Here is a 27,312-nt window from a genome sequence, read left to right as displayed (position 1 = left end):
TAGGACAGGGGTAAAGGATATAGTGGTGAAGTGGTAGAAGATGAGTAGGGGGGAAAGGTAGCTCTCGTCAGACATCCTCAAATTTTTAATTGAAGTACAATATTCACAAATACTTTGTGTTAAACAAGGGTCTCACCTATGAGGGTGAAGGGAAAAAATAACATGGAAAACTTGATGAAAGAGAAAGTTTGGTGAATGGGATGGTGAAGGAATTGATAGTTGTTCCATTGTGCCCTGTGGGACTATACTGTCCATTGTGTTTTCTTGGCAAACATATTGGAGTGGTTTGCCATTTCTGTCTCCATGGATTAAGGCAAACAGAGGTTAAATGATGTGTCTAGGGTTACACTTAATATCTAAATTGAATTTGAATTCAGGTGATAATCTCAACTGAGTGAATTGATTGGGAAGATATAAAAAGACTACCTTGCTCCTGTGAGGGACCCAGTTGAGATTAAGTCAGAAAATTTGTAAAGACTGCAGGTGGTGGAAGTCATCTAAGTGTGGGATTTGGCAAGGCAAGATCATCAACAGGAAAAGGAAGCAAGAGACTCCAGGACTGTTGATAATGTATTGAGCTGACTGACGGACCAGGAGATCCAAATAGTTAACTTCTGAAGGCTGAGCAAAATTTTAGGTCAAGACCAACTCTTTCCTTGTTTCCAGCTGTGCCTCCCAGCCTGGAAAAAGATGCCCCTAGGGAATGGAAACAAGTCAAGAGTGTGGGGTTGGGTAAGGGGCTTGGGCTGGGGCAAGACCACTTTTTCCTGGGGGTAGTGATAATGCTCAACTGTCCTGAAAGACCCAGGTTACTGATGAGGAAAAAGAATTTCCATCAGCTTCATAGGCTTCCTTGTTCAAAGTTCTCTATCCTTTAGGAGTTCTGGAAAGGTCATCTCATCCCTCCAAGACAGCTGGAGCTAGTCAGGAAATTTTGAGTCGAAATCCTGCTTTAGGAACTACCTGTCTGTGTGAATCTGGGAAAGTTGCTCGATTTCTGGGTCTCATGTATAAAAAAGGAGGAAGGGATAATAATAGTGGATACACACATACTTGCATATATACATATATATTAAGAATGAATGAAAAGGATCATTGGAAAGTGTTTTGCAGGGGGCATTTCGGTAGTACAGTAGATAGAGCACCAGACCTGGACTTGGGAAGGCCTGAATTCAAATCTAAACTCATGACACATCCTAGCTGTGTGACCCTTGGCAAGTTACTTGACCCCAATTGTCTAGTCCTTATCGCTCTTCTGTCCAGGAATAGCTACTTAGTATTGAGTTTAAGACAGAAGGTAAGATTTTTAAAAAGATGAAAAGTGCTCTAGGGCCTAGGGCATTAGATACACTTCAGCTATTGGGATAGTTTTACTCTCCAGGAAAGAAAGAAAGCATGCCTCCCACCGTCCTCCAGCCCTGTGTGCCCCCCTACCCCTACCCTTACCAAGCCTCCCACATTTCGTGAAGGTCAGGAGCCTTTCACAGATCTGATCTCCATCCTTCCTGCTCTTTCATTCAATCCGCCCGGTTTCTTCCTTGGTCGAGGTGGAGGGACCCCTGGTCCTTAGATTCACTCCCGCCTCTCTACGTGCTCCGACACTAAGCCTTGGCGTGCCAAGACTCCGAGCTGCAGTCACAACAAGGAGACCCTGTCACGACAAAAAAGGGCTATGACCACGACGGGTCTGTTCCGACACCCAACTCAACTGTTCCCTAGCTAGAAGTCAAGACGCAACATGGGCAAAGTGCAAAAAGGACACCCCAATCGCGACAGTCTAGCGACGCGGCGAAAGGATTGTTCATCCCTCTACGTCCAGCCAAATCTCTACAGTTTCTCCCCAGGCGAGCGGTACACCGGGTTTTCGGCCAAAACTGAAGCCGAAGAAGTTTCGCTCAGTGATTGGCCGAATACTACGCAGCTCGAGCTCGTTGAAGCCTCCGATTGGCTGTTTAATTTTGAGGCAGGTGCCAGTCCAATGATGAAAGGGCTATGCCTTCCCAGGTTGTGGCTCCTATTGGAAGTCGCGAAGGTCCGACTTTGAATCTCATCCCCGTTATTGGGCACCCGCACGCGGCAGGTACGTCGTTCGCCAGTCAGCTCGCGGGGTGATTGGCTTGGGAAGAAAGTTGGGCGGTGGGGGGAGGGAGCAATGGAAGCGACTCCGTAAGAGAACAAGGTGGTGAGGGATTGGCTGGTTTGGGTCACGTGGGTGGATGCTGATTGGCTGAAGCGAGTCCGCAGCTCCCCTGGTCAGGGTGTGAGGAGACGGCGACTGGGGTAGCTGAGAGGACGACGGCTATTCTCAGAGGAGCGGTATAAGCCGGGACCCGGTGGAAGAGGGAGTTTAGAGCTGGGTCTAAGGATTTATGAGAAAATAGGAAGAGCGGAGTGGCTGTAAAGAGGCCAAGACTGGGGGCGGAGGGGATGGAGGAGATTCTCGGGGACTGGGAAGGGGAGACATTGAGGAAGATGGAGGCCCTGGGCCTTGTGGGGAGGGGGAAATCAAACCAACGGGCATTTACTAAGCGCCTCTTTTGAGAAGAAAAAAGGAGGAATCATGGGCGGGGAGGGGGAGGCCAAGGAATGGATGAGGGGAAGGAGGGGTCATGGACTTCAAGAGGGAGCCAAGACAAGGCGAAGCATGGGGAAATAGGAAAGGGGCTGAGAAGACGAGCCGTAGGGTCCGAGGGCCAGGGAATTGTTGAAGAGGGAAGCTTGGGAATGAAGGAGGACTGAGGGGATCGAAAGGGAGAACTAAGGAAAAGAGATAGAAGATGGTGAAGGGGCTGAGGGGAAGGAAAAGTAAGGCGGCAAAGAAAAGGAGGTTATGTGGGTGGGAAAAGGGGAATGCTAAAGTTGAAGACGGCATGGGAATGAAGAGAAGTTGGAGATGGGAAGGGTCTAAAAGAATGGGAGGGGGTAGATAAGGATATACAGAACATAAGTCTAATTATGGTAAAGAATCTGGCAGAATGTTAGTGCAAAAGTAGTCAGTAACCATAAATATATTAAGCACTTTTTTTAGCTGCCTTAATTACAAAAATCATTGACTATAAAGAGACTCTTCTCTCAATGTAATTTATAGTTTAATGATACTGGAAAAAGTTGAAGAGACTTTTTTTTAGTCTGTCAGGGTTCCAATCTTAGGATCATAGATTTATAGCTGGAAGGGGCTTTAGAAGCTATCTAGTCCAACTCCCTAATCCTACAGATGAGGAAACTAATCTCCAGAGAGGTTAAGTGATTTGCCCAAGATCAATCAGGTAAGAAATCATAATGTGAACCTGTCAGGTCTTTCAACAGTGAAGCTGGCACTGGAGGCATTGCTTCACATCACATCAGTCCTGAGCTCTTTTGGAAGATTAGGCTCCTGGGATAGAGGAATGTAGCTGTAACTTTACCTTTCTTCAGGGTTTTTAAAAATTGCCCTTAACTAGGTTTTCCCTGTATTACTAAACTCATTTTTTTATTCCTCTCTTTCCTGCCTTCCTAGTTTAGGTAGCATTATTTTGGAATTGGCTGAAAAACAACTTTGCTTTCAAAGTATCTGTTTTTAGTTCCTATCCCCTTTTTAAATGAAGGACTTGAGATTTTTCCATTCAATCGATTTTTATATGTACAAGGAGAGGAATGGATCGTTAGCCTAAGATGGATCTAAAAATGCTCTTATAGTCATGAAGAACGTTAATTGTTGGTTTGTTTATGCTCATTTTAGAAGCAATAATTTGGCTTTATTTCATTGATTTTTAAAAGGAAATTTGGTAGGAAAATACATATTAGTTACTAGCAACTTATTTACAATGGAAGCAAACATTTTTATGAAATTAATATAAAGTTTAAATAAACATTTTCCTTGCATCAGCTCTGTGAAGTAAGCTGACTAGATCTGAGATTTCATCTGTATTAAGGAGCTCTAGGTAAGGAAACACTCTCTACCAATGATTTATAACTTTCATAGTCTAAGAAAGTTGCCTGGGGCACTGAGAGGTTAAGCAACTCACTCAGGGTTACACAGCTGGTGTTTATCAGAAGCAGAATTCTATATTTCTGATTCAGAAGGCTTCTCTTTACACACTAGACCACAATGCCTTTCTGTTCCCTTTGTACAGATAAAGAAAAAGAGACTCAAAAGAGGTAAGTAATTTGCCCAGGGTCACCCAGCTAGTGTCAGAATCAGGTTCTATCTGACTTAAAAGGTTAGTGCTTTTTTTTTTCTTTAATTTTATTTTTCTACACTGTCCATATGCCAAAAAGGAAAGGTGAGTGGAATAATCAATATTTAATTATATTATAGAGAGAGCAGTATTAGAGTTATGACTGATAGCATTATTACAGATTTTCCTGTTTTGAGTATTGTGAACTCAACTCTGACTTACTTTAGCAATAGAGTGGATTCTTTAATGCCTGTATTTCCTTTTCATGTACTGTATCATTTATTGTTGCCAGAGTTGGGTTCACAGATCTCAAATGTTGCATTTTCAAAGGAGGTTATGATCATCCTTGAGAAGAATTAACTGCTTAAAGTTGAACTATATACCTAGCTGGCAGTCTTACATTATATACCTGTAAAATGATCGAACATTCTGGCATTCTGTCTTCCATATATTGTTCTCCTATTTCATTTTAAGTAATAAAATGAAGCAAGAAAGTAGTAGAAGTAATTTATCTCCCTTTTATTTTATTTTCCACTTTTAAACTTCTTATCCAGTGATGTATCCAGAAAAAATACAATATTATTTAAATTATAAATAAAACTGCCTTTAATTTGGCATAAACAAATATAATATACATATTCTTTTATGATATATACATCCTCTATCCAGAGGGCAACTTAAATTTTAGTTAGCTTGGGTTTTGATTTTGTAATTACTGAGTGAGAATATTTAAATGTAGTCTTTGGTACAAATGGGCTTGTCATATAAATCCATTTATATCAGCAAATGTTGATACTTCCCAAATGGTAACTCTGATCTGAGCAAGATTTAATGGTACCCCATTCTCAAATTATTGACTTTATAATTCCCATTTATAATTACTTCAAACCTTCTTTGCCACTTCTGCTTTCTGTTGCTCAAATTGCTTTGAATTCCTCAAGTTTGGAATGCATTCTTTCCAGGTAGGACTAATGACTCATGGAAATAAAACTATTTGCATTGCTACAATCATGATCTTATTGAAAACTGGGATTATCAGTATCTTGTGTATTCCACCTTCCCTTTGTTAGGAAGGGGAATCTTTGGATTCTTAGTTGCCATTTCTTCCTTGAAGGCTTCTGAGATCTCTCTCTCATTCCATTCCGATCTCTAAAGTACTCTTCATATGTTTGCTTATGTCTTAAATGATAAGATTCCTAAGGGTAAGAATTTTATAAATCTAGTGCCTGGCAAAGTTCCTTGTATATCACAGATAATTAATTTTAATTAAATACTGAAGCCAGATTTTGCTTCTATTCCACACACTTTAACATTAATAGGAAATGAGAATATTAACCATCAAAAAATATTAGGAAAAATACTCTCAGTTCCATTAAAAAAAAAAACAGTAAGTTCGGGGGCAGCTGGGTGGCTCAGTGGATTGAGAATTGGGCCTAGAGACAGGAGGTCCTAGGTTCAAATGTGGCCTCAGACACTTCCTAGCCGTATGACCATGGACAAGTTACTTGACCCCCATTGCCTAGCCCTTACCACTCTTCTGTCTTAGAACCAGTACACAGTATTGATTCCAAGACAGAAGGTAAAGGTTTAAAAAAAAAACAATAAGTTCCCAATTATGTGTCCATCATTGTGCTAAGTACTAACAATCAATATTAAGTTACAAAAATACTAAAACCCTTGTAGCTTAATTTCATATGCTATACACAGTACCAGAGTATTAGTTGGGAAATTGACTATATACAGAACTTTTGGCTTTGTTCCAGGTGCTTTCTAATCAGAGGAGTTGTTCATTCCCTTCTGGATTACCCAGGATAGCTATAATTGTCTTATAGGACTGCCAAGTTCTTCCTTAGTCAACTAGTATTTATTATTAAGCACCCACTGTTAGCACAATCTCTGAACTAAGCATAAAAGCAAAGCATAAAATAGTCCCCTCTCTCAAGGAGCTTACAGTCCAATGGAGGAGGAAACATGCAAACAAGCTATATTGAGCAAAATAACCAGTTATGTAAAAACCTACAACCATGAATTTTAGAGTGCTGCCAAAAAAGGATGGCATTCAGATCCAACTGTTGCTATGGTGTTGATTGAGCTAGTGCTTTTTTTTTTACAAATGGTAGTTTGCTTGCCTCAACAGAATTTAGTATTGGAGGCAGAACAAATAAAGGGAAGGAGGAAAGACAGCTCAAACCAAAGATAGAGTTTTTGTTATTTAAAGTCATGTAATTTAAAGTCCAGAACCAACAAAGAAATCTTGGTATATACTGTAATTCCAAGCTATTTCTTTGATTAAGCACTTAGAATCAATGGATAAAACTATTTTAATTGAATCAGTATTATATAAATTAATATAGTTGTGGAATTTGGGGCTCTAGATTTTATGGGAAAAAAAACTTATAAAGTACTCAGAGGCTAAGAAAAATAATACATGCATAACAAATAATATTTACACTGTGTAAATTACTGTTTATGATGTAGATGTGTTGAGACTTGCTGAAAGAAAATCTGTCTTGGGAAAGAGCATTTTAACCTTTAGTTTCTTTAATACTAATTACTATTATTTATATTCAGCCTCAAAATTAAAATCAGGTATCAATTTATGTTTTAGAGTAAAGCCTATCTGCTTATTTGGGAAGAATCTGAGAAGTTTTCTGTCTTCAAAGAAAAACTGACTTTTATACACAGTTATTTGAGACAAATTCTATAATCATAAAACTGTATAAACACAAACCTCAATCCAGTTGGGGGAAAAAAACAGCACTTCTTCCTGTTAGATTTGAGAATGGGCTTGCTAATTTACTGTAGGAAAAATAAGAGCATAGAACTCTCTGATAAGCTACAAGCTCAGGAGACAGTAGTAAAGGTTTGGGGTGTTTTTTTGATGGAGAGAGGAATGGGACCTAGACTGAGCAAGAGTATATAATGCTATTATTTAAGGCTTTAGGAGCACACTAAAATTTAACAAAGTTCTTCAGTGAATTACCAAAAGCATGGCATCCTGCATTTAATTTTAAACTAAGAGTGAGGGAGAAATGCTTATTCTGAAAAGCAGAAGTAGGAAACATCTAGTCATAGATCTAGAACTGAAAGGAAAGTTAGATAGCAGGTAGTCCGGCCCCTTCATTTTGCAGATGAGGAAACTGAGATACAAACTGGCCTAAGGACACTTAGGTAGTGATAGAACTGGTTTAAAGACTTGAACCCAAGTTCTTCAACTCATAAGTCTGGGATACTTTGGTCTTCCAGATTTAATTCCATCATCTTCTTTGTTGCAATGGCAATACTGCTGCTGTTGCATCTGAAATAAGAATTTCCCTATATTATATTCTCATTCAGAGAAGAACCCATTTAAAACTGACACTTTAATTCAGAGTAAATTTGGTTTTCCGTATTTCTGGCATCACTGAGCCTGAACCAGTTTTCTTTTACCAATCATCACTTAAACTGCATTTTTGTGTCTCTAGACATAGATGCATTGAATTTCTATCTGAGCAAACTCAACAGGAAAATACCTTCTGATATATTGGTAACTGTGAAGCACAACTATAGCCTGAGACCTCACAAAACTGACTGAATTGGTGGAAGGCTTTTCAATTGACTAATTGATTTGGATCATCTATGTGAGTTAATGGAACATTCTTGAATATAATCTTATTGACACAGAAACATGAAACCACATCACATCAAGAGCCTTTTTCCACACTTTTTTTTTTACCATCTCTCCAATAACTATGAAAGTATAAGTTTTTTAAGTTAAAAAAGTTTTTGAATATGTGATTAAATATTGCAGGCTAGTCTTCTCCAGGCTACCGCTGCTCCCCTGATTCACTTGAGAATATGGGCATAAGGGGGCACCCAGGTGGCTTAGTGAATAGTCAGGGCTAGAAATGAGAGATCTGGGTTCAAATCTTGTTTCAGATACTTCCTTGCTGTGTGTCTCTGGACAAGTTACTTAACCCCCATTGCCTAGCCCTTACCTCTCTTCTGCCATAAACCCAATACAAAGTATTGATTCTGAGATGGAAGGTAAGAGTTTAAGAAAAAAAGAATGAGGACAAATCGTTAAAATAACCTAACTGAACTTCCTTCTTCAAATTCAATTTTATATTATATTCCTATTATGTGCAGGCATTATGCTAGCCACTGAGGACACAAAGATGGAAATGATGCAGTCTCTGTCCTCGAGAGAGAGTGTGTACGTGTATGTATAGTGGATCAGGAAAGGCTTTTGTGTAGGAAGTGGCATTTAAGCTGGTCCTTAAAGGAAACTGGGAATTTCAAGATGAAGAAATGAAAGGTATGCATTACAGTGTTGGGGCTAGGGGAAGAACCATAACTGACAAGGCATCAACATGGGAAAAGGCATGTGTGAAAGAGGGCCAGTTGGGCTGAAATGTAGAGTAAATAAAAGAGAATAAGATCATCCTAGAGAAATAGATTGAAGTCTGATTGTGACGAACTTTAAATGCTAAAGAGAGGATTTTGCATTTTAACCTAAAGGCAGTAAGGAGTCACTGAAGCTTCTTGAGCTGGAGAGAAATTTGGTCAGACCTGTGCTTGAGGACTATCAGTATGGTAACTGCATAGAGGCTGGAAAGGAGGGGAAATCCTGGAGTCCGGGATACCAATCAGGTGCTATTTCAGTAGTCCAAATGGGGAGTGATGACAGTCTAAGCTAGAATGTTCAAAACATGAGTAAAGAGAAGGGAACAAATGAGAGATGTTCTGGAGTTAGACTTAACAAAACTTGGCAACTTATTGAATGTTGATTCAAAGAGGGAAAGGAAGATGCATAGTACTTGGTATGTGCCAGGCAGAGTTGTACATGATATTTCATTTGATCCTCACAACAAACCTACCAGGTAGATGCCCATTTTACAGTTGAGGAAACCGAGATCGACAGGTTAAGTGATTTATGTCCAGGGTCGCACAGCTAGTAAGTGTCTCAGTCAGGATTTGAATTCAGATCTTGCTTACTATAGGCCCAGCTCTGCCCATTGCAGCACCAGCCACCACTAAGAATAGGGAATATTCAAGTGTGATTCTGAGATTGCAACACTGGATGACTGGACAGGTAGTGTCTTTGATAGAAATAGGGAAGGAGGGAGTATAAGAGGTAAAATTTAGGGATTATTGACTGAATATATTATACTAGTGGTCGCCAGGGATTAATTCAATCCCAATAAAATACTCCAGTCAGATTGGGATTTTTTTTGGTGGTTTAATTACAATAGAGGGAAGAAATTAAGAAGAAGAGAGAGGAAAGAGAATTTAAACTGTTCCAGCCCTGGCTGAGCCAGGCAGGAATTCAGAGGCCTAGGCCAAGGGACCTTCTCAATCTAGCTCAGCTACCAGCCACAAGGCCTCCTCTGAGATGAGGGGTCTCCTAGGAGGATATTGTTTTAGGATGTAAAGGAAAAAGGAATTGGCCTAAACCACTCACCAAGGACACTAAGAACTTCTCCCAGTCACCTCACCAGCAAGCTGTAAGCCACACGAGAGAGAGAAGAAGAAAAGAGGTAATGGGAGGCAGGGGGGAGAGAGAGCAGGAGAGAGGGAGAGGGAGACAGAGACAGAGAGAGGTAATGGGAGTCGGGGGAGAGAGAGAGGAAAGAGAGGGAGACAGAGGCAGAAAGAGAGGAGAAAGGTAATGGGGGGCAAGGGGAGAAAGAGGTCTCTGCAAGAGAGAACCTGGGGGAGAGAGGAAGTGATGCAAAATATATAGACTATTCTTTACATCACTTCCTGTGTCTCACCTGTACCAATAGTAGTTAAAGCTTGACTTAGGACAACCCAGGGGGTCTGTCAGTTTTTTCTTATTTGTCACTTGCTAGTACATGTCTGTCATAGGCCATCCTCCTCAACACTTAATCCTTAAGTAGGGGTGTGTACATTCCTGGTTGCTAGGATTTTAAAGACTAATCAGGGTGGAGAAACTCTAAAATTCACAATCCCCCTGATAATGATTGGGGGACTCAATCCCTCAATTGATCACTAAACATAATCATCCTGCACCTCTAAATTCTTCTAACTGCAGGTGCATACAAAATTTTCCCTTTTAAGAGGAAACTACAATGGTTAGAGATAAGAGGGAAATAGAAGAGAGAAAGAGACAGCAAAACCAAAGTTTTGCTGGGCACATTGACAAAAGCCAATTAAGGGGCAGTCCTCTTTTGGCATAAGAGTATACATTCAAATAAATATTCAATAAACCTTCAGTTCAATCAACCACACCCAAAGTTCATTCTGGATCTTCTTGATGTTATGTAGGTTTACCGGCATCTTTCTGCAACAGTTCATTCTCTGGATTTAGGCGTTAGCAAGCTTCTTTCCTTGAAGATCTTTCTTGAACAAAATTTTTAAATGTTGGATTTTTATTAAAATACAATCCCCCACTGAAGTAGGTGTTAAGAAACACCCAGTTCAGCTCAGGATGCATGGTTGAGTTATGGGGGTGTATGAGTCAGTTATCAAAAGAAATGAAGAAAAACCAAAAACATAAAAAAAAATAGAAGAAAGTTAAACTTTTGGGAGAAGGAAAAAAAATTCTAAATCAGAATCAAAATACCCAAATCTATGTATGCAAAATTTTGAGTAAACAAGAATAAATTCATAATAGGCCCTTGTATTAGGGTCCAATAAATTTCTAACAGGCCCTTGTATTAGAGTTCAATTAAAGTAATTTCTATCACACAACTCTGTAGTACAGAATGCAGTAATATTTCACTTACCCATTTGCAGCCAAGACTATAGGAAGTTGCCGTACTATAAGAGAGAAAAAGAGTAGATTTTTTTGTGTGTGATAGGGAAGTGTCATTCCCTTGTCTGATTTTTTTGTCATTCTCCAGGATTGGGGGCGGGGGGGTCAGGATGATAGCCACACTTCGGTATTTGTCTGTGAGTATTTCACAAAGACTGTGGATACAAGGAAGTCCTACATCTTATATGTCAAGCGCCGCAACCTGGAGTCTCACACTAAGTTCAAGTCCTTTGTAATTGGCTTAGAAGTACATCAATCCTACCTGGATTGGTTTCTTTCTTTTTGACCTGTGTGCTCTTTTTGGCAATATTCAGTTTAAGTCTGTGCTCCTTGTTTTTATCCCATTTCCTAGAATCAGACACAAGCATTAATCACAGTCCCATAACATTTTATTAATAAATGGCAGGTTCCCACATTTTAAGGCTTTGGAGTATGCATTACTATTATAGCAAGTATATATATATATATATATATATATATATATATATATATTTAACTTATATTACTGCAGAATAAAAAAGTAATTTTGATTGTATGTACTTTTAAGTACAAGAAATCAGAAAAGGGAAAAAAATCAAACATTTTAATCAAAGTAAAAGAAAAGCAATAATAAAAATGAGGGGAAAAAAGAAAAAAAATCAGGAATTCAATGTGTTCCCAAAAAACAGCATCTACTTGTCAATGGATTATTATCTTCAATGCATGTTGTAGGATACAGTCAATCAGTCTCAAAAGTGTGACATGTGCTTCAAATGCAAAAAAAATGAGAGAAGAAAAATCAAATACTGTATGGCACAAGTAAAGTGCTATAAAATAGTACAGATCCATCAATAGAAAAGAAAAAAAACAAAAATATTAAAAATGTATATATTTCATAATCACAGGGGTACTGTATTCAAAAATCCATTTCCTTTATCTTCTTTCTTCCTTCTTCTTTGCTACTCTTTGGAAGGGAGACAAAACTGAAAAGGGTTAATATCTACAAAAACAATAGAATCTAAGGGGCACCACCTTCTGCCTTGCATGGAAGGGAAATAGCATCCCGAGTATTTTTTGGACGAGCTCCACTTAAGTTATATTGTTGGGTCATTTGGTTTGAGTTACCATTTTCTCAATTTCTATTCCTATAGTTATCATTCCTAAAGTTGTAGTTTCTATTATCATTATTATAGTTGTTTCTATAATTATTTTTTCTGTAGTTGTTATTAAATTGCATATTATTTCTGATTGCCTTGAATAAGTTTCCACACTCCATCATTTTGTGGCCCTTCTCACAGAATTAGCAGGTAATGGATTGATAGTTAGATTCTTGGAGAGGGGCAAGTGCCATTGGTTGAGTATCATGCCCTTTTCCCAGTTTAGCAATCTTATCTGTAAAATATTTCAATTGTTTCTCCATTTTCTCTATGAGATAATTAGTCTCTTCCTCTTTTTCTTTGTTTCCCTTTGAAACACATAGAGCAGTTTTTCTTAATTCATATGACAAGATCCATTTTAGGCTACCTTGGGCAATGCGTTCTAAAATAATCCCTGATCACTTTGCAAGAGTTATTGACAAAGTGCCTTCTAATTTGTCTTATGCAGTTTTCTTTAGAAAGGTCAAAATCTAGGTATCAACCCCCAAACTCAAATTATTCTATCCATGAATCTGGAGGGTGCTTCTTCCTCATTTTGCTTAATTTTTACAAATTGTGTCCACTTATCCGTGCTGTCAGCACACTCTCTGATAGCAGTTAGAATGACCTCCCTACAACAATATAGTTGTAAATAATCCTCAGAGTTGTTATCGTCCCATTTGGGATCCTGAGATAGCCAGTTTGCTACATTGTGCCCCCGGGCTTTATTGACATGAAAAATTAGTTTATTTTTCTCACATTCCATTAAGAAAGCCCAGAGCAAGTTCTCAAGGTCTTTGTTAGACAGATTATACTGAAAAAAATATGTCTATGATCTTTTTCGTTACCATAAAAAAAAGGATCTTGTTCATATGTTGGAACATTTCGTGTGAATTCTATTTATTTCTTGGGGAGTGAATGGTAGGTATATGGTGCCTTAGATTCGCCACACCCCATTGCATCCTATTTTGGGTACTTCTCTTCGGGGAAAAGGGCCTCTAGTTGAATTTGGTACATGTGAGTCAGACTAGAAAGAGTCCCTTTAGAAGGATGAGATTTCCTTGAGGCTGAAATTGGTTTTTGGGTGGGAGAAGGAACAGGAGAATCTGGGATTTGAGAAGTTGGGATTTCAGGAGAAGGGTCTTGGGAAGTAAGTTCAGCTAATATTTGCAGATCACAAGAGAAGCAGTTGCAGCTGAGCTATAGAAGAGGTGTTTTCCATCTCCATTTCGGGGAAAGGAATTTCCTCATTTAGAAGTTCAGAAGCAGGTTTGTAAGGGTCAGACATGTTTTGGATGGGGTCAATATTTGCCATTTGACCCTGTGAGAAGTATTTATCCAATTGGTTTTGTCTTTTCCTGAATTTTAGCTTCAAATTTTCTCAAGGTAGCATTTCTTGTCACAATATTTAGGAGTATAAAAATGAAATGACCTAAGAACGTAAGAAATGGGAGGCATTCTGAAATCTTTAATGTCCCTAATTTTTCAAATGCCATACAAATTTCATAGAATGTAGTATTCATTTATATTTATATATATATATATAAGCTTGTGGTATATATATCACAAGCTTCCTTTCCTTCCCCTTCAGGGTAAAACCATTTTTCTCTAGCTGGCCTCACCAGGTTTTTTACTTCTCACTTAATTTTAAAAACTAGAGACACATGGGGGCTTGGGAAAAAAAATGGAAAATAGACCTCCAGGAACAGGACTTTCTCCAGGTCTTTCTCACTGCTATTGTCAGTGAGGGTTGGCTAATTGAGTTGTCTGAGGGTTGGCTAATTTGGTTGTTTGTTCCCTAAGGGAAGGGAGATTTGGAAACAGCTTCCCCAGCCAAGACTTCAGGGTCCTGCTGCTTAAGGTTAAAAAACAGCTGTGTTCAATTGAAATTAAGGAGAAAAGAGAAAAAATGTTTTATACTCACCTGATCTCACAGCTGTGTTTTTGAACTGCTGAGTTAGATGCTGAAAAGACTGACTTGAGGAGGTAATGAAGAAAGAAAGAGGAAAGAAAAGTTTCACAGAAATTTGAGGGTACTCATCACAACCTTCGTGGATTAGCCAGACTGTAAGGGTAAATTTTAGGGATTACTGTCCGAATATATTATACTAGTGGTCGCCAGGGATTAATTCAATCCCAATAAAATACTCCAGTCAGTTTGGGATTTTTATGGTGGTTTAATTACAATAGAGGGAAGAAATTAAGAAGAAGAGAGAGGAAAGAGAATTTAAACTGTTCCAGCCCTGGCTGAGCCAGGCAGAGTTCAGAGGCCTAGGCCAAGGGGCCTTCTCAATCTAGCTCAGCTACCAGCCACAAGGCCTCCTCCGAGATGAGGGGTCTCCTAGGAGGATATTGTTTTAGGATGTAAAGGAAAAAGGAATTGGCCTAAACCACTCACCAAGGACACTAAGAACTTCTCCCAGTCACTTCACCTGCAAGCTACAAACCACACTGCCACCAGGGGGGATAAGAGGCATGAGAGGGAGATAGAGAGCAGGAGAGAGGGAGAGGGAGACAGAAAGAGAGGAGAGAGGTAATGAGAGGCAAGGGGAGAAAGAGAGAGAGAGAGGTCTCTGCAAGAGAGTGCCTGGAGAGAGGAAGTGATATGAAATATATAGACTGCTGTTTTCATCACTTCCTGTGTCTCACGTGTACCAATGGTAGCTTAAGCTTGACTTAGTGCAGCCCAGGGGGTTTGTCAGTTGTTTATTTGTCACTTGCTAGCACATGTCTGTCATAGGCCATCCTCAACACTTAATCCTTAAGTAGGGGTGTATACATTCCTGGTTGCTAGGATTTTAAAGACTAATCAGGGTGGAGAAAATCTAAAATTCACAGGAGGCATAGGTTAAGAGAGAAAAATAATCTCTTTTTTGAATATACTGAGTTTTGAGGTGCTATGAAATATGGAGATAAAGATGTTCAGGCAGTTAAAAGTATGTTGGTTTGGGACTTGCATACATAAAGTGGATAGTTGAAATGGTGCAAGCTGATGGAATCACCAAGAGATAGTATAGAAAGAAGAGAGCCCAGAACAACTCCAAGGTATACTCATACATAAAGAATAGGACATAGATGATCTTACCATGGAACATGAGATTTGGTTAGACAGGTAGAAGAGAGCAAGAAGTATCATAAAACTCCTACGGGGAGAACCGGAAATCATGGATAATTTCAAATACTACAAAGACTTCAAGAAGGGTGAGGGCTAAGAAAAGGTCATTTTTGATTTAATGACTAGAGAAATTGTGACCTTCGAAAGAATAATTTTAGTTGAGTGGTGGGGTCAGAAGTCCCATACCAAACTACTATCTAGATTCTGACTACTGATGCAGAGTAATTTCCCTATATCTTCCACCCTGATGTCAGCATGACACAATTGGCAAAGCCTTGAACTTGGAGTTGAAGACCTAAGTTTGAATCCCATTATCAGTTATTTACTGTGTGACTGAGCAGGTCACTTTATTGTCTTAGCCTCAATTTTGTCCTCTATAAAATGAGGTTAATGTCTATAGCATTTAATTTACAGTTATGAAAGTTGAATGAGAATCATCTGTAGAAGTAAAGTACTTTGCAAATTTCATAAATATTATTACCTTGATATTCTCTTATTCAGAAACCTTTTATTGGTTCACTACAACCAGAAATTAAAGTTAAACTCCTTAGCATGACTTTCAAAAGTCGTCTATAATCTGATCCCATCCCACTTCCCAGCTTTAATTCCTGTTACTTTTGTTTTTATCATCTAAGCTCCAGCCAAGCTGGTTTGTTCATTATTCAAAAATGTCATGTATTTTCCCTTTCTACTTTTACTTAATGCATTTCTTTCCATCATGAGTGTGTCTACAATCTCCATCTAACAAGATCCTAACTATCCTTCAAGATTTAAAACTATAAATTGTAGGACAGCCTACAGTCTGCATTAGTTGAAGTTTCCCCATCAGTAGTTCATTATATCAATGAAATCACAGGTCCAATCCAAATGATTATATAACACTTTACAGTTGATAAAGTCTAATAGAATAGAACTTCCTCAAGGACAGGGAAGTTTGTTTTGTTTTTATTTTGTATCTCTAGCACCTAGTACTTTTTAAAGATTAAACTAAAAATTGAATATATGTGAGTACATTAATATACTTTTTACATGTGTACATATTAACATATAAAGGCACACTGTTGTGATTTTCACAACAAATCCTCCAAGTGGGTAGTGTGAATGTGATCTCTGACAGATGAAAGGAATGGCGATTGAAAGGTTGAGATTTTCTCAAGGTCATACTGCTAGTGAGTGACAAAACCAAATTTCAAACATAGGTCCTCTGACTCTAAATCTAGCATTCTTTCTCTTAAAGCTACATTGTTCTTTAAAACAACAAAATCTGTATCCCTCCTGGTTTAAATAATATGGATTTAAGTGGGTAAGCATTGCCAGAATTCATTTAAAAAAAAATGATTTAATTTCTACTCTGAACTTTATAAAAGACCTCCCTCAGAATCATAAAGTTTTAAGGCGGAAAGAATGTATTCCATGCTCTGAAAAAATGGTCACATGGCATACTTTACACAAAAGAGGTCTGCTTTCATGCAGTAAATCTGAATTTATGGATATTTGGGGTTTTGCTTTTTAAATGCTATTAAGGCTCTTTTGCAGGTATAGGTATAAATGGATTTTTAGACTAAGTTAAGTTGGAAAGCCATATATATAGTTCCTGATCACTATTTTAATGGTCAATAAAGTTTAATCTGAAACGTCAGAAAATGATCAAGTAAAAAAATAGAAACTGTCAATAGAATGTGTTGTTTTTTGGTTTTTTTTAGTTGTTAGATAAAATTGTATGTTCCCAATTATTTTAAATCACATTTTAAATTTAAATGTATGTTTTTCTAGGGTCAGGCAGTGAAGAGAAATTAAGTTTCTTTTTACTTTTGTGTGGCCTTTAGTTGCTTGTCCAATGAGTCAGGTTCCTCATCTTGGAGTTGGTGCTTAGATTTGGGCAAAAGTGTTGCTAGCCACACATAAGTTTTGGTTGAATTCTCTCTTTGTTTCCCCTCCCATGCTTCAGAATGCAGGTTAGAACTCTAAAGAAAATGTCTACTGAATGGTCTTCTTGGACAAACCTATCAACTATTCAGAAAATAGCACTGGGCCTTGGAATCCCAGCCAGCCTGACTGTTGCGTATATCCTCTACCGAAGGTATAGAGAAAGTCGAGGTAAGTATTTTTGTGTATATGCATATTATAAGATGAAAAGTTTATAAACTAACATATTTCATTAACCTGAAATAAAAAATGCTAAACCTTTAAGACCTGATAATTTGTTACATTGCAACTAGAATAATTTAAGGGGTCTTTGCCAGTTGGCTGCTATTACTAGTAGCACAGAGACACTGGACCTTTCCTTTTGTTACCCCAAATCTACCACTAGTGACTAGCCAGTGGACTGAGTTCATCTGCCTTTTTCTGAGAGCTCCATTGATCTAAGCAATGAATCAACATTACAACTGTAGTGGGTTCTTTTTTTTTCTTAATGTTTTTATTGATGTTTATTTTTTAATGTCATCATAATTCCCCCCTGTATATCTCCCCCTCCCAGAGAGCTGTCTCATACAACAAATGACATTTTAAGTCAGCATAACTTCTCAATACGTTGACAAATTCTGAAAATACATACAATATATTGGTACTTCTAGGCCTCTTACCTCTTCATAGGGGAGAAGTGGAGGTGTCTAAAAGCTCTTCTTTCAATTCATGTCTGTTCTTTGTAAGTTTCCCAACATTTGCTTCTGACCTTTTTTTGTGTGGTTATTTCCATTTATATTGTCATGGTTGTTGAGCATATCGTTTCCTTGGCTCTCCTTTACTGTACTAGTTCATGTAGATCTTTCCATGCTTCTCTGTGTTCATCACACACAGAATTTCTTATAGGACAATAATATTCTATTTTCCATTCCAGTATTCCACTCCAAACCATAATTTGACCATTATTGCCCAGTTAATGGATATTTACTTTGTTTTGAATTCTTTGCTACCACAAAAAAATGGTATTATAAATATTTTGGTGTATATGGAAATTATTATTATCCATGACCTCTTTGGAGAAATAAGCATAGTCCTGGAGTCTCTGGATCAAAGGATATGGGACATTTTTAGTCACTTTATTTGCATGATTCCAAATTGTTTTCTAAAGTAGTTATACTGATTCACAGTTCCACTGATAATGCCTTAGTGTGCATATCTTCCCACAACCCCTCCAACATTAAATATTTCCATTTTTTTTCATCTTTTCCAATAAATCAGGTATAAGATGCAATATCAGAGTTATTTTGATTTGTATTTCTCTTAATATATGTGATTTGGAGCATTCTTCTATATAATTGTTAATAGTTTGCAATTCTTATTTTGAGATATATTTGTTTATTATCCTTTGATCACTTATCTTTTGGGGAATGACTTTTGGTCTTATATCTGTTAATTATATATCTTGGATATCGAGGAGTGGATTCTTTACGTGTGTGTGTGTATGTATGTATGTCTAAATGCCCTATTCTTTTTATATGTTTTCCTATTCAGCCTTGACAAAAAGTCAGTGTCTATCACTCATACCATCCCCACTAATGGGCTATGCTTCAAGGTGTAGATGGATTGTAAAAATTTGGTGGGATAAGTTCTGAATCTGAACAGAAAAAAATAGGCAAGTTCTTGACTCTTAAAACTAATTTTTTTTAAACCTTTACCTTCTGTTTTAGAATCAGTATTGTTGTATTGGTTTTCAAGGCAGAAGAGCAGTAAGGGCTGGGCAGTAGGGGTTAAGTGACTTGTCTAGAGTTACATGGTTAGGAAGTATCTGAGACCAGATTCAAGCCCAGGACACCTCATTTCTCTACGCCTGGTTCTTAATCCACTGAGCCACCTACTTTGTCATTCCCCATAACTCCCCCTTTTCCCCAATACTATCTTATAGGATTATTTCCTGGTAACATTGGAGACAGTTTGGAATCAGAAGCCTGTATAAAGCTCAGCACACTTTCCTTGTAGGATTAGTGAGCTTTTGCTTTGGTATCTGTGAAGCAGCATTCTACTGAGCTCTCCTGTCTGCCAGTCTTATCTTCTGGAATCTCCAAGTTTCCATTCAGATAGCACCTTTGTTTGCTTCTGTGATTCGGTTTCTTTTCCCATTTTTCTCTCTTGGCTTCTCATTTGTTTTTGACAGGTCCTTAGTCAGGGGGTAAGGAGTGTTAGACTTTGGCATTAGGGCTAATCCAATGGTCATTTTATAGAAGAACGGTTGACATTCGTTGGGGAAGATGATATTGAAGTGGAGATGCGGGTCCCTCAGGAGGCTGTGAAGCTGATCATTGGCCGTCAAGGAACCAATATTAAACAGGTAAGTATGTTGGCTTTTATGGGTATTTCATGTTTGTAGATTTTTCTCACCTACCCTCAAACACCACATTCATATATGTAAAATAAGTTGTCTTTAGAGAAAAGTACCTTTGGGAGTTATATTGCTCAGATGTCAGTATTTAATATAGACATAATTTTATTACATAAGGCTCTTACATTCAAGAAACAGACTATTCATTTACTCTGAAATTTACTTTGTAGATAATTTACTATAAATATTAGGTTTCCTAATTTTCCCTGCTACCCAGCATATATACCTAATAAGTCACCTTCCTCTTTTGTCAGAATGTTGGGAAAGCAACTGTATCTTACCATCTCCCTGATCCAGGTAACAACTAGAAAAATAAAACTGCTTAGTAAATGGGAGAGCGGGGAATCCGTGTAGTAAGTTTATAATCAGAGTTTCATTTCTAACATACTCAGGGAACTGATTTGTGAAAAGAATAATGACCCATTCATTCCCCATTTGACAAATGGTTAAAGGATATGAATAGGCACTTTTCAGAAGAAACCTAAGCTATAAATAACCAAATGAAAAAATACTCTAAATATCTAGTAATTGGAGAAATACAAATTAAAACAACTCTGAGGATTTACTTCATACTTTTCAGATTGGCAAAGTTGACCACCCTCCCCCAAAAAACAAACAACAACAAAAACAAACAAAATAATAGATGCTGGAGGGGGTATAGGGCAAATGAGTATATTCATGTACAGTTAATGGAACTGTGAACTGGTCTAGCCAGGCTAAAAAGCAATTTGGAACTATATCCCAAAAGCTAGTAAACCATACATATCCTTTTATCCAGTGTATACCATTTTGGTTTAGAGAATAAAAAGAGAAAAAGGGTGGACACAGAAATATCTATAGCAGCATTTTTTGTGGTGGTAAAGAATTGGAAACTGAGGACAGTACCTGTCAATAAGAGAATGGCTGACCAAATTATGATATATGAATATGCTAAAATACCATTGTGCTATAAGAATAATAAAGAGAATGGTTCAGAGAAACCTAGGAAGACTTATATGAACTGATACAGAGTTAAATGAGCAAAAATCAGGAGAACAATTTATATAATCACAACGATATTGTAAAGACAAAAACTTTGGAAAAAACTTCTGAACTCAAGTCAAGAACAAAGACCAACAATTATTCCAGAGATCTTGTGATAAAACATGCTACCCACCTCCTCATAGAGAGGTGAAGGACTCAAGAGTACAGATTGAGACTTTTTTTTTTACATGGGAGGAATATGTCTTATTCAACTGTGCATGTTTGTGATGGATTTTTTATATTTCTTGCTTTCTCATTTGAGAGTGGGGGGAGGGGAATGAAGAGAATGCAAACCTAAAATAATATTGACTTTTTTTTAAAACCCACTTGAAGGGGAAAAAAGTATTATAAGCCTGAATACTTTTTGTAATGTTAACTGCTACATTAATTGTTCTATGCCATTATTCTTTGCCTGTCAATGCAAGTAAAATAAGGGTTAACTGGATTGTCAGTTAGGAGCTAGATCAAGGAGTTGGCTGGATAGCTACAGTCCCTTCTTCCATCCCCCTAGATCACCCATAATTTGTATTAAAGAATCAATAACTAGTTCTCATGAAGCCTCTTAATTTTTTTAATTAACCAAAATAGATTTTTCTTTTCTTCCCATACCCCATTAAAAAAAAAAAACTCATAACAAATATAGTCAAGCAAAACAGATTCCCATGTTGGCCATTCCAAACAGTGTATGTCCCTGAGGCCTCCCAAATACATATATGTATTCACTTTCCCTCCTCCTTCCCCTAGTTGAGGAAGCAGACTGGTGCTCGTATTGATGTGGACACAGAAGATGTAGGTGAAGAGCGAGTGCTACTCATCAGTGGCTTTCCTGTCCAGGTTTGCAAAGCCAAAGCAGCAATCCACCAGATCCTGACAGAGAACACCCCTGTGTATGAACAGCTTTCAGTACCTCAGAGATCTGTGGGCAGAATAATAGGTACTATTGTCTCTCTCTGATACTTTTTCTTTTCAGTATCTTTGCATCTTCATATCTTCTTTTCAGGTGTTTTCCTTGGTCAGTGTCTCCAAAAGATGTTAACAATAAATAATTTTACCCAACTTATCTCAAATATCCCAAAATATAAATTCAAAAAGGATTTGGAGAAAAATTCATGGGTAATAGATTCACAAAGAATTAAAGAATAGTTAAGGCTGCTCATGGTATATCCTTAATCTTTGAGGACAGTAGAATATATACTTTCCCATAAAGTATTATCCCTTTGTGCTCCTGTCAGAGATATTACAATTTTACAATACGTTATAGTATTCAAAATGCATTTGATAAACTAATTTTCTGTGTATCTCATAATGCCATTATTTAGGTAGACTGGGCAGATAACATTTTACGGAATAGCAAACAGACTCCAAGCTCTAAATGGAGTCCCCCACAGGAAGCACTAGAACTCAGTTCTTCTGATTAATTTGTTCACTGTTCTTTCACTTATCCTGTTCTTGTAAAGAATTATGGTTTATTTTAGGACTAAAGAGTATAGTCTCCCTGAATGGGAAAATAGGTCTTTGTAGTGAAGGAATTGAATCTACCTAAAATATTTAAGTTAAAAGAAAAAAAGATTAAACTTTCCTTACCTAGAGGATATATTGGCAGGGAAGATTTCAGGAAAAATATTCCTGAACTTCCAGAACATTAGTGTTCATGCATTTATTTAAGAACCAAGTGCTTGACTCAGTTTGGAAATGAAAATATATTCTTGCCTCCACTGATTTTTCTAGTTACTACAAAGAATAAACAAAGACAAAACAGAGAAATTTATATGTATGTCTTTTTGTAGGGAGGGGTGGAGAGACCATTCGTGCCATCTGTAAAAGCTCTGGGGCCAAAATCACCTGTGATAAGGAATCAGAAGGGACATTACTACTAACAAGACTCATAAAGATCTCAGGAACACAGAAGGAAGTGGCAGCAGCCAAGGTATTGACTAGAGCTGGACATATACATCTGAATCAGAAGAGCCCCTTTCCTTCCTGTCCTCATATCTTGAGAATCTGAGCTGATTGTTCTTTCTCTTTTTCTGGTATTTCCAAAAGCATCTCATCCTAGAGAAAGTTTCAGAAGATGAAGAGCTTCGGAAGAGGATTGCTCACTCAGCAGAATCCAGAGTACAGCGCAAGCAACCCATCAGTGTCAAGAGAGAAGAGATAGCAGGGCCCGGGGCAGCTGGGGAGCCAGCCTTTCCTAAGGACATGAGCACCAGTAAGAAGCTGACTCCCTCCCTGGCTGCCCCTCCTAGCCGAGGAGGAGGAGATATGGCTGGGCTGAGACTAGAACGGGTGGAACATTCCCATGAAAAAATACTCAGCGACAACAGCTGCCAGGAGGATGCTGGAGCCCAAGTCAGTCCAGAGATGCCAAAGTTTGAAAGTATGTTATCTCCAATGACAACTTGATTGTCCATGCTAACCAATGGGGGAGGACTCACATGGATAATTGAAATTTACAGATAACCAAAAATATATTTGTCTTGGAAATGAATCGTGATTCTTTGAAAATAGCCAGTTCTTAAGCTAATAATATTTGCCCATAGTTAGACCAGCAGTCCATTTCTAAAGTACAAAGTGGTGGCAAGAAAAGGCAACTCAAAAATCTTTTGCTGTAAGCCAAGTAAACCAGGGTTAAAGATTTTCTTCAGATAATACAGCAACTAATTAAAAATTTACTTCCTTGGATTTATATAATTTTTCATCAAAACATTTCTCCTTCAGCATGAGGTGTGATTACAAAGGAATGAAACTGTTTTTCTTATGTGGTTTGTGGAATTGGTTCTGTTACTTTGTAGTTATATATCATAGATCTTTCCAATTATTTTTTTTTTAACTCTTACCTTCTGTAATTGATAGTAAGTATCTGATCTAAAGCAGAAGATTGGTAAGAGCCAGGTAATTGGAATCAAGTAACTTGTTCAGGGTCCCACAGCTAGGAAATGTCTGAGGCCAGATTTGAATGCATAAACTCCCATCCCCAAGATGTCTAAAGGGATGTAAAAATGTGCCTGGGGATCTCAGTTATGTTATGATGTTATAAAGGGAAAGGAACAAGAGAAGTATAAAAGTTCTCTCATCAGTGAATCGTTGTTTTGTTCTTGAGTATTTTGAGAGCTGAAAAGCTACCACTTCCTTAGCCCCATTCCCTCATCTACTTGCCTGGGGTGGTTTTGTCATAGCCACCAACCTCAACCCCACAATATGTTCAGTCCCCAGCCCTGACTTCAGTTTCCATGCTGACGAATATCTAGAAGTCTATGTGTCTGCCTCTGAAAACCCCAACCATTTCTGGATCCAGATTATTGGCTCCCGCAGCTTACAGCTGGACAAGCTGGTCAACGAGATGACCCAATACTATGAGAACACTCAGTCAGTGAGTTGCCATATGGACCTGGGGGTGGTGGGGATAATAGGGCTTAAGGGAAAGGAATATCCTCCACTTTTCCCTTTCTCTGTATTTTCTTCCTTTCCCTTTGAGAACTGGTTTTCCTATGGCTCATATGGGCTATTTGTTCTCTTCTCTCACCTTTTCTTGTCTGACCCATCTATTTGTCATTGCCATCCTCCCCTTTCCCTACCTCCAACTTGGACACATAGCCTGAAGATCTGACCGTGCACGTGGGTGACATTGTAGCTGCACCTTTACCTACAGATGGGCCCTGGTATCGGGCCCGCGTTCTGGGTACCCTCGAGAATGGGAACCTGGATCTCTACTTTGTTGACTTTGGAGATAATGGAGAGAGCCCACTCAAGGATTTGAGAGCCATCAGGTCAGTACAAAGTTAGTCATATTTGGATGTGGGGTGAGAAATCAGATTCAGATCTTAATTCCAATCATCTCATCCCTGTCAGATGGAGAGATTGTGGAGCTCATTAAGAGATTTGGAATGGAAACAATTTAGTATTTGCCCATATGTCATGTGTAATTTAAAAGCAGAGACATGATGACTTTTAAAAGATCCATCTTGTCATAAGTCTTAATTACAGTTTTTTTTGTTTTTTTTTTTTACTTCAGGAGTGACTTCCTAAGCCTTCCATTCCAAGCAATAGAATGTAGTCTAGCAAGGATTGTCCCCTCAGGTAAGTTAGCCATGTGATTTGGTCTCAGGGCAGATAGAGCTCCACATAGCACACTGGAAAAATTCATATTTCGTCTGGCTACTTGACAGATCTTCTAGGAGTTCAGACCACTTCTGTTCATCCTTACTAGAAAGGTTGTATGCCATAATGAACCAGGAAATCTCTTGCTGGACATTTGCCCCCATTTTCTATTTCCTGACCAAAATATATATTCCTCTTTGAAGAGGAAAAAGATAGGGAGTCTCCTGATTTTAATCCAGTTCTCAGCTCTAACTCCCTCCTATTTCACCAGGTGAACACTGGGAAGAGGAAGCCCTAGATGAGTTTGACCGCCTCACTCATTGTGCAGAGTGGAAGCCTCTGGTAGCCAAGATTTCCAGCTATGTGCAAACAGGGATTTCTACTTGGCCAGAAATTCACCTTTATGACACAACCAACGGACAGGTGAGGCCTAGAAGATCATTAGATTGGGGGCAGCTGGGTGGCTCAGTGGATTGAGAGCCAGGCCTAGAGATGGGAAGTCCTAGGTTCAAATTTAGCCTCAGACACTTCCCAGCTGTGTGACCCTGGGCATGTCACTTGACCCCCATTGCCTAGCCCTTACCACTCTTCTGCCTTGGAGCCAATACACAGTATTGACTCCAAGACGGAAGGTAAAGGTTTTAACCAAAAAAAAAAAATCATTGGATTATCTTGGTGAGGCATAGAACTCAGGACCCCTAGTCCTTGGGTCTCTGGACCTTTCAGAATAGTCCTTATTTCCCCCAAAGTCCTTATCCTACCCTTCCTTTCTCATTTTCATGACTAGCATTAGAAAACTATCCTTCTTAATCCCTTGTTTTTCCTTCCTCCAGAATCTTGATATTGGACTAGAACTTGTGCGTCAGGGTTATGCAGTTGAGCTCCCTCAAGATGTGGGAGAAGGAGATGCTGCTGTCCCTGAGATGCTGCAGGATATATTGGTAGGTAAATTCCAGTGGTTGTGTAGGGTGGTGCCCCTGGGGAAGCCCAGTTCACAGCCTAGGATTCTGCCTTTCCTTGTGGCTGAGATGGCTTCATTAACTGATAAAAAGGGGCTTTAGTTTACTTTCCAAGGCCAAACAGCTAATCACACAGATTTCTGTAGTTCATATTTAACATTGTTGGGGCAGTGATCTGTTTCATTCTCCCCTGCCCTTTGCTGACACCAAATTTTTTACTTTTTCTATTACCTCCCTCAGGTCACAGAAACGGACACCTCTCTAGATAGCCTGTTGTCTGAGGCCAAGAAAAGCCCTGGAGAGACACCACACACTCTCTCATGCCTCAGTTTATCAGGTATCCATCAATAATACATCCTACCCTACCTCCTTGAGACTCCTGGTTGCTGTCTTCCCTCTCTCCAATCCAGATTAGGGGATTGAATTTAAAAAGTTGAATGAGGTCCTGGTTCTTTGCCAAGTTTTTAACCCTAGGAATTCTCATTTTCTCACTAGTTCTGCCCAACCCAGTCCTTTTGGAAATGGCCCACTAAGTTTGGCATTGTCTAATTTTCCTCTCCTGTCTTTGCTTAGAAGCTGCTTCGGTTTCTGGTGATGATGGTGTCCTTGCAGAAGATGACTTGCTCTGATGTCTGTGCTCTGGCTGGCTCAGCCATCTGCCTGCTGTGTGAGTGGGGCTCTGATTTGTGTCTTATGGAGCAGGAAAACGGTGAGGGGTGAGGATGGGGAGTTGCTGCATTCTCTCTTCCTTCTCCCTGATCCTAATGTTCCTTTTCTGTGGCTGTTATTCTCCAACTTGACTTGTTCTACATTGACCCTTTCTCATATTTGTGTCCATGCTTAGGAAGTGGCAAGGTTTATGGCATGGGAACCTCTGGCTGGTCAGAAAATTGAATTCCATAGAAGATAACCCCACATTTCCTCCTTTGTGAGCTACCTACTGATTGACCTGCTGTGAGCCAAATTCAGCTGCTGCTTTTCTAGCAGAATGAAGGACTTTTCAGAAAAAGACTATAAATGTGTGTGCATGTGTGTCTGTCAGATGCTGCCTTAGAAGGAATTCCCTTAGCACTGGCCACAGCCACTACCAGCAATAAAAGCACTATGCGGGGTATTTGGTTGGAACTGGGATGGAAAACATTGGTTAGGGTTCTGGTAGTGTGGAAATAAGGAACATTCAGAAGTCTACTTCATTTTCTGAGATGACTTACTAGGAAAATATTTAAGTTGTAATTAAGGAAGTTCTGAGCCTCCACGGGGTCTTTACAACTGTGGAAGAAGCAGGGTAGGAAATCAACAGGGTTGAATCAGATACCCCAAGGAAATTAGCAAGTAATGCTTCCTCCCAGCTTCAGGTGGTGCCATTATTATTGAAGGCAAGATTTTTGAGACAGTCGTTTCCCTTCTGAATCTAGGCGGTGGTGCAAGTCGGAAAACAATGAGGGCTGGCTCAGGAACATGTTATAAGGTGCAATGCCTTAGGTAGGTACACTACCTACCATATGTATGTGCATGAGTGTGTATGTAAAAATAAAGAGAACTCTGTAAGTCACTTAGGGGAATCATTACTAAATAAAGTTTTGTTTTTAAAAATGAACAAGAGCTGTCAATTGAATTAGCAGTAGAAACAGTCCTGTGGGTATAGAGGTTAGGGGAGCAAATTCTGCCTTTGTGCCTTAATTTCATGTGGATTTGAGAGGTCCCAACCAGGGAAGGGAGATGTCTGTCCTCTTATGAATTTCCCATTTATTAACATGTGGAAAA

At 38.7% G+C, this 27,312-nt stretch overlaps 1 protein-coding gene across 11 annotated transcripts; it reads left to right on the top strand.

The window, feature by feature from the left end:
* The first annotated feature begins 2,191 nt into the window (after positions 1–2,191).
* On the top strand, positions 2,192–27,145 carry TDRKH (tudor and KH domain containing). Of its 11 annotated transcripts, none has more exons than XR_008916811.1 (16): positions 2,224–2,316; positions 3,866–3,920; positions 4,113–4,137; positions 17,096–17,244; positions 19,311–19,417; positions 21,236–21,425; positions 22,279–22,418; positions 22,535–22,868; positions 23,698–23,861; positions 24,086–24,258; positions 24,504–24,568; positions 24,861–25,012; positions 25,423–25,530; positions 25,789–25,885; positions 26,122–26,257; positions 26,393–27,145. XR_008916811.1 is itself a non-coding variant. In XM_016429174.2 (14 exons), the coding sequence occupies exons 1-13, from the start codon at positions 4,088–4,090 to the stop codon at positions 26,175–26,177; spliced, it is 1,785 nt and encodes a 594-aa protein (XP_016284660.2). In that variant the 5' UTR covers positions 3,949–4,087; the 3' UTR covers positions 26,178–26,215; positions 26,393–27,145. The 11 variants fall into 11 exon arrangements, 1 of the variants encoding a protein (XP_016284660.2); XR_008916813.1 differs by having other exon boundaries at positions 2,261–3,266; XR_008916812.1 differs by lacking the exon at positions 4,113–4,137 and adding an exon at positions 3,215–3,266 and having other exon boundaries at positions 2,269–2,316.
* Positions 27,146–27,312: the final 167 nt, after the last annotated feature.

Source organism: Monodelphis domestica, chromosome 2 (genome assembly GCF_027887165.1).
Source record: "Monodelphis domestica isolate mMonDom1 chromosome 2, mMonDom1.pri, whole genome shotgun sequence".
Taxonomy (NCBI): Eukaryota; Metazoa; Chordata; class Mammalia; order Didelphimorphia; family Didelphidae; genus Monodelphis; species Monodelphis domestica.
Note: the sequence above shows the minus strand (reverse complement) of the source record. Positions and strands in the feature narration are given on the sequence as shown.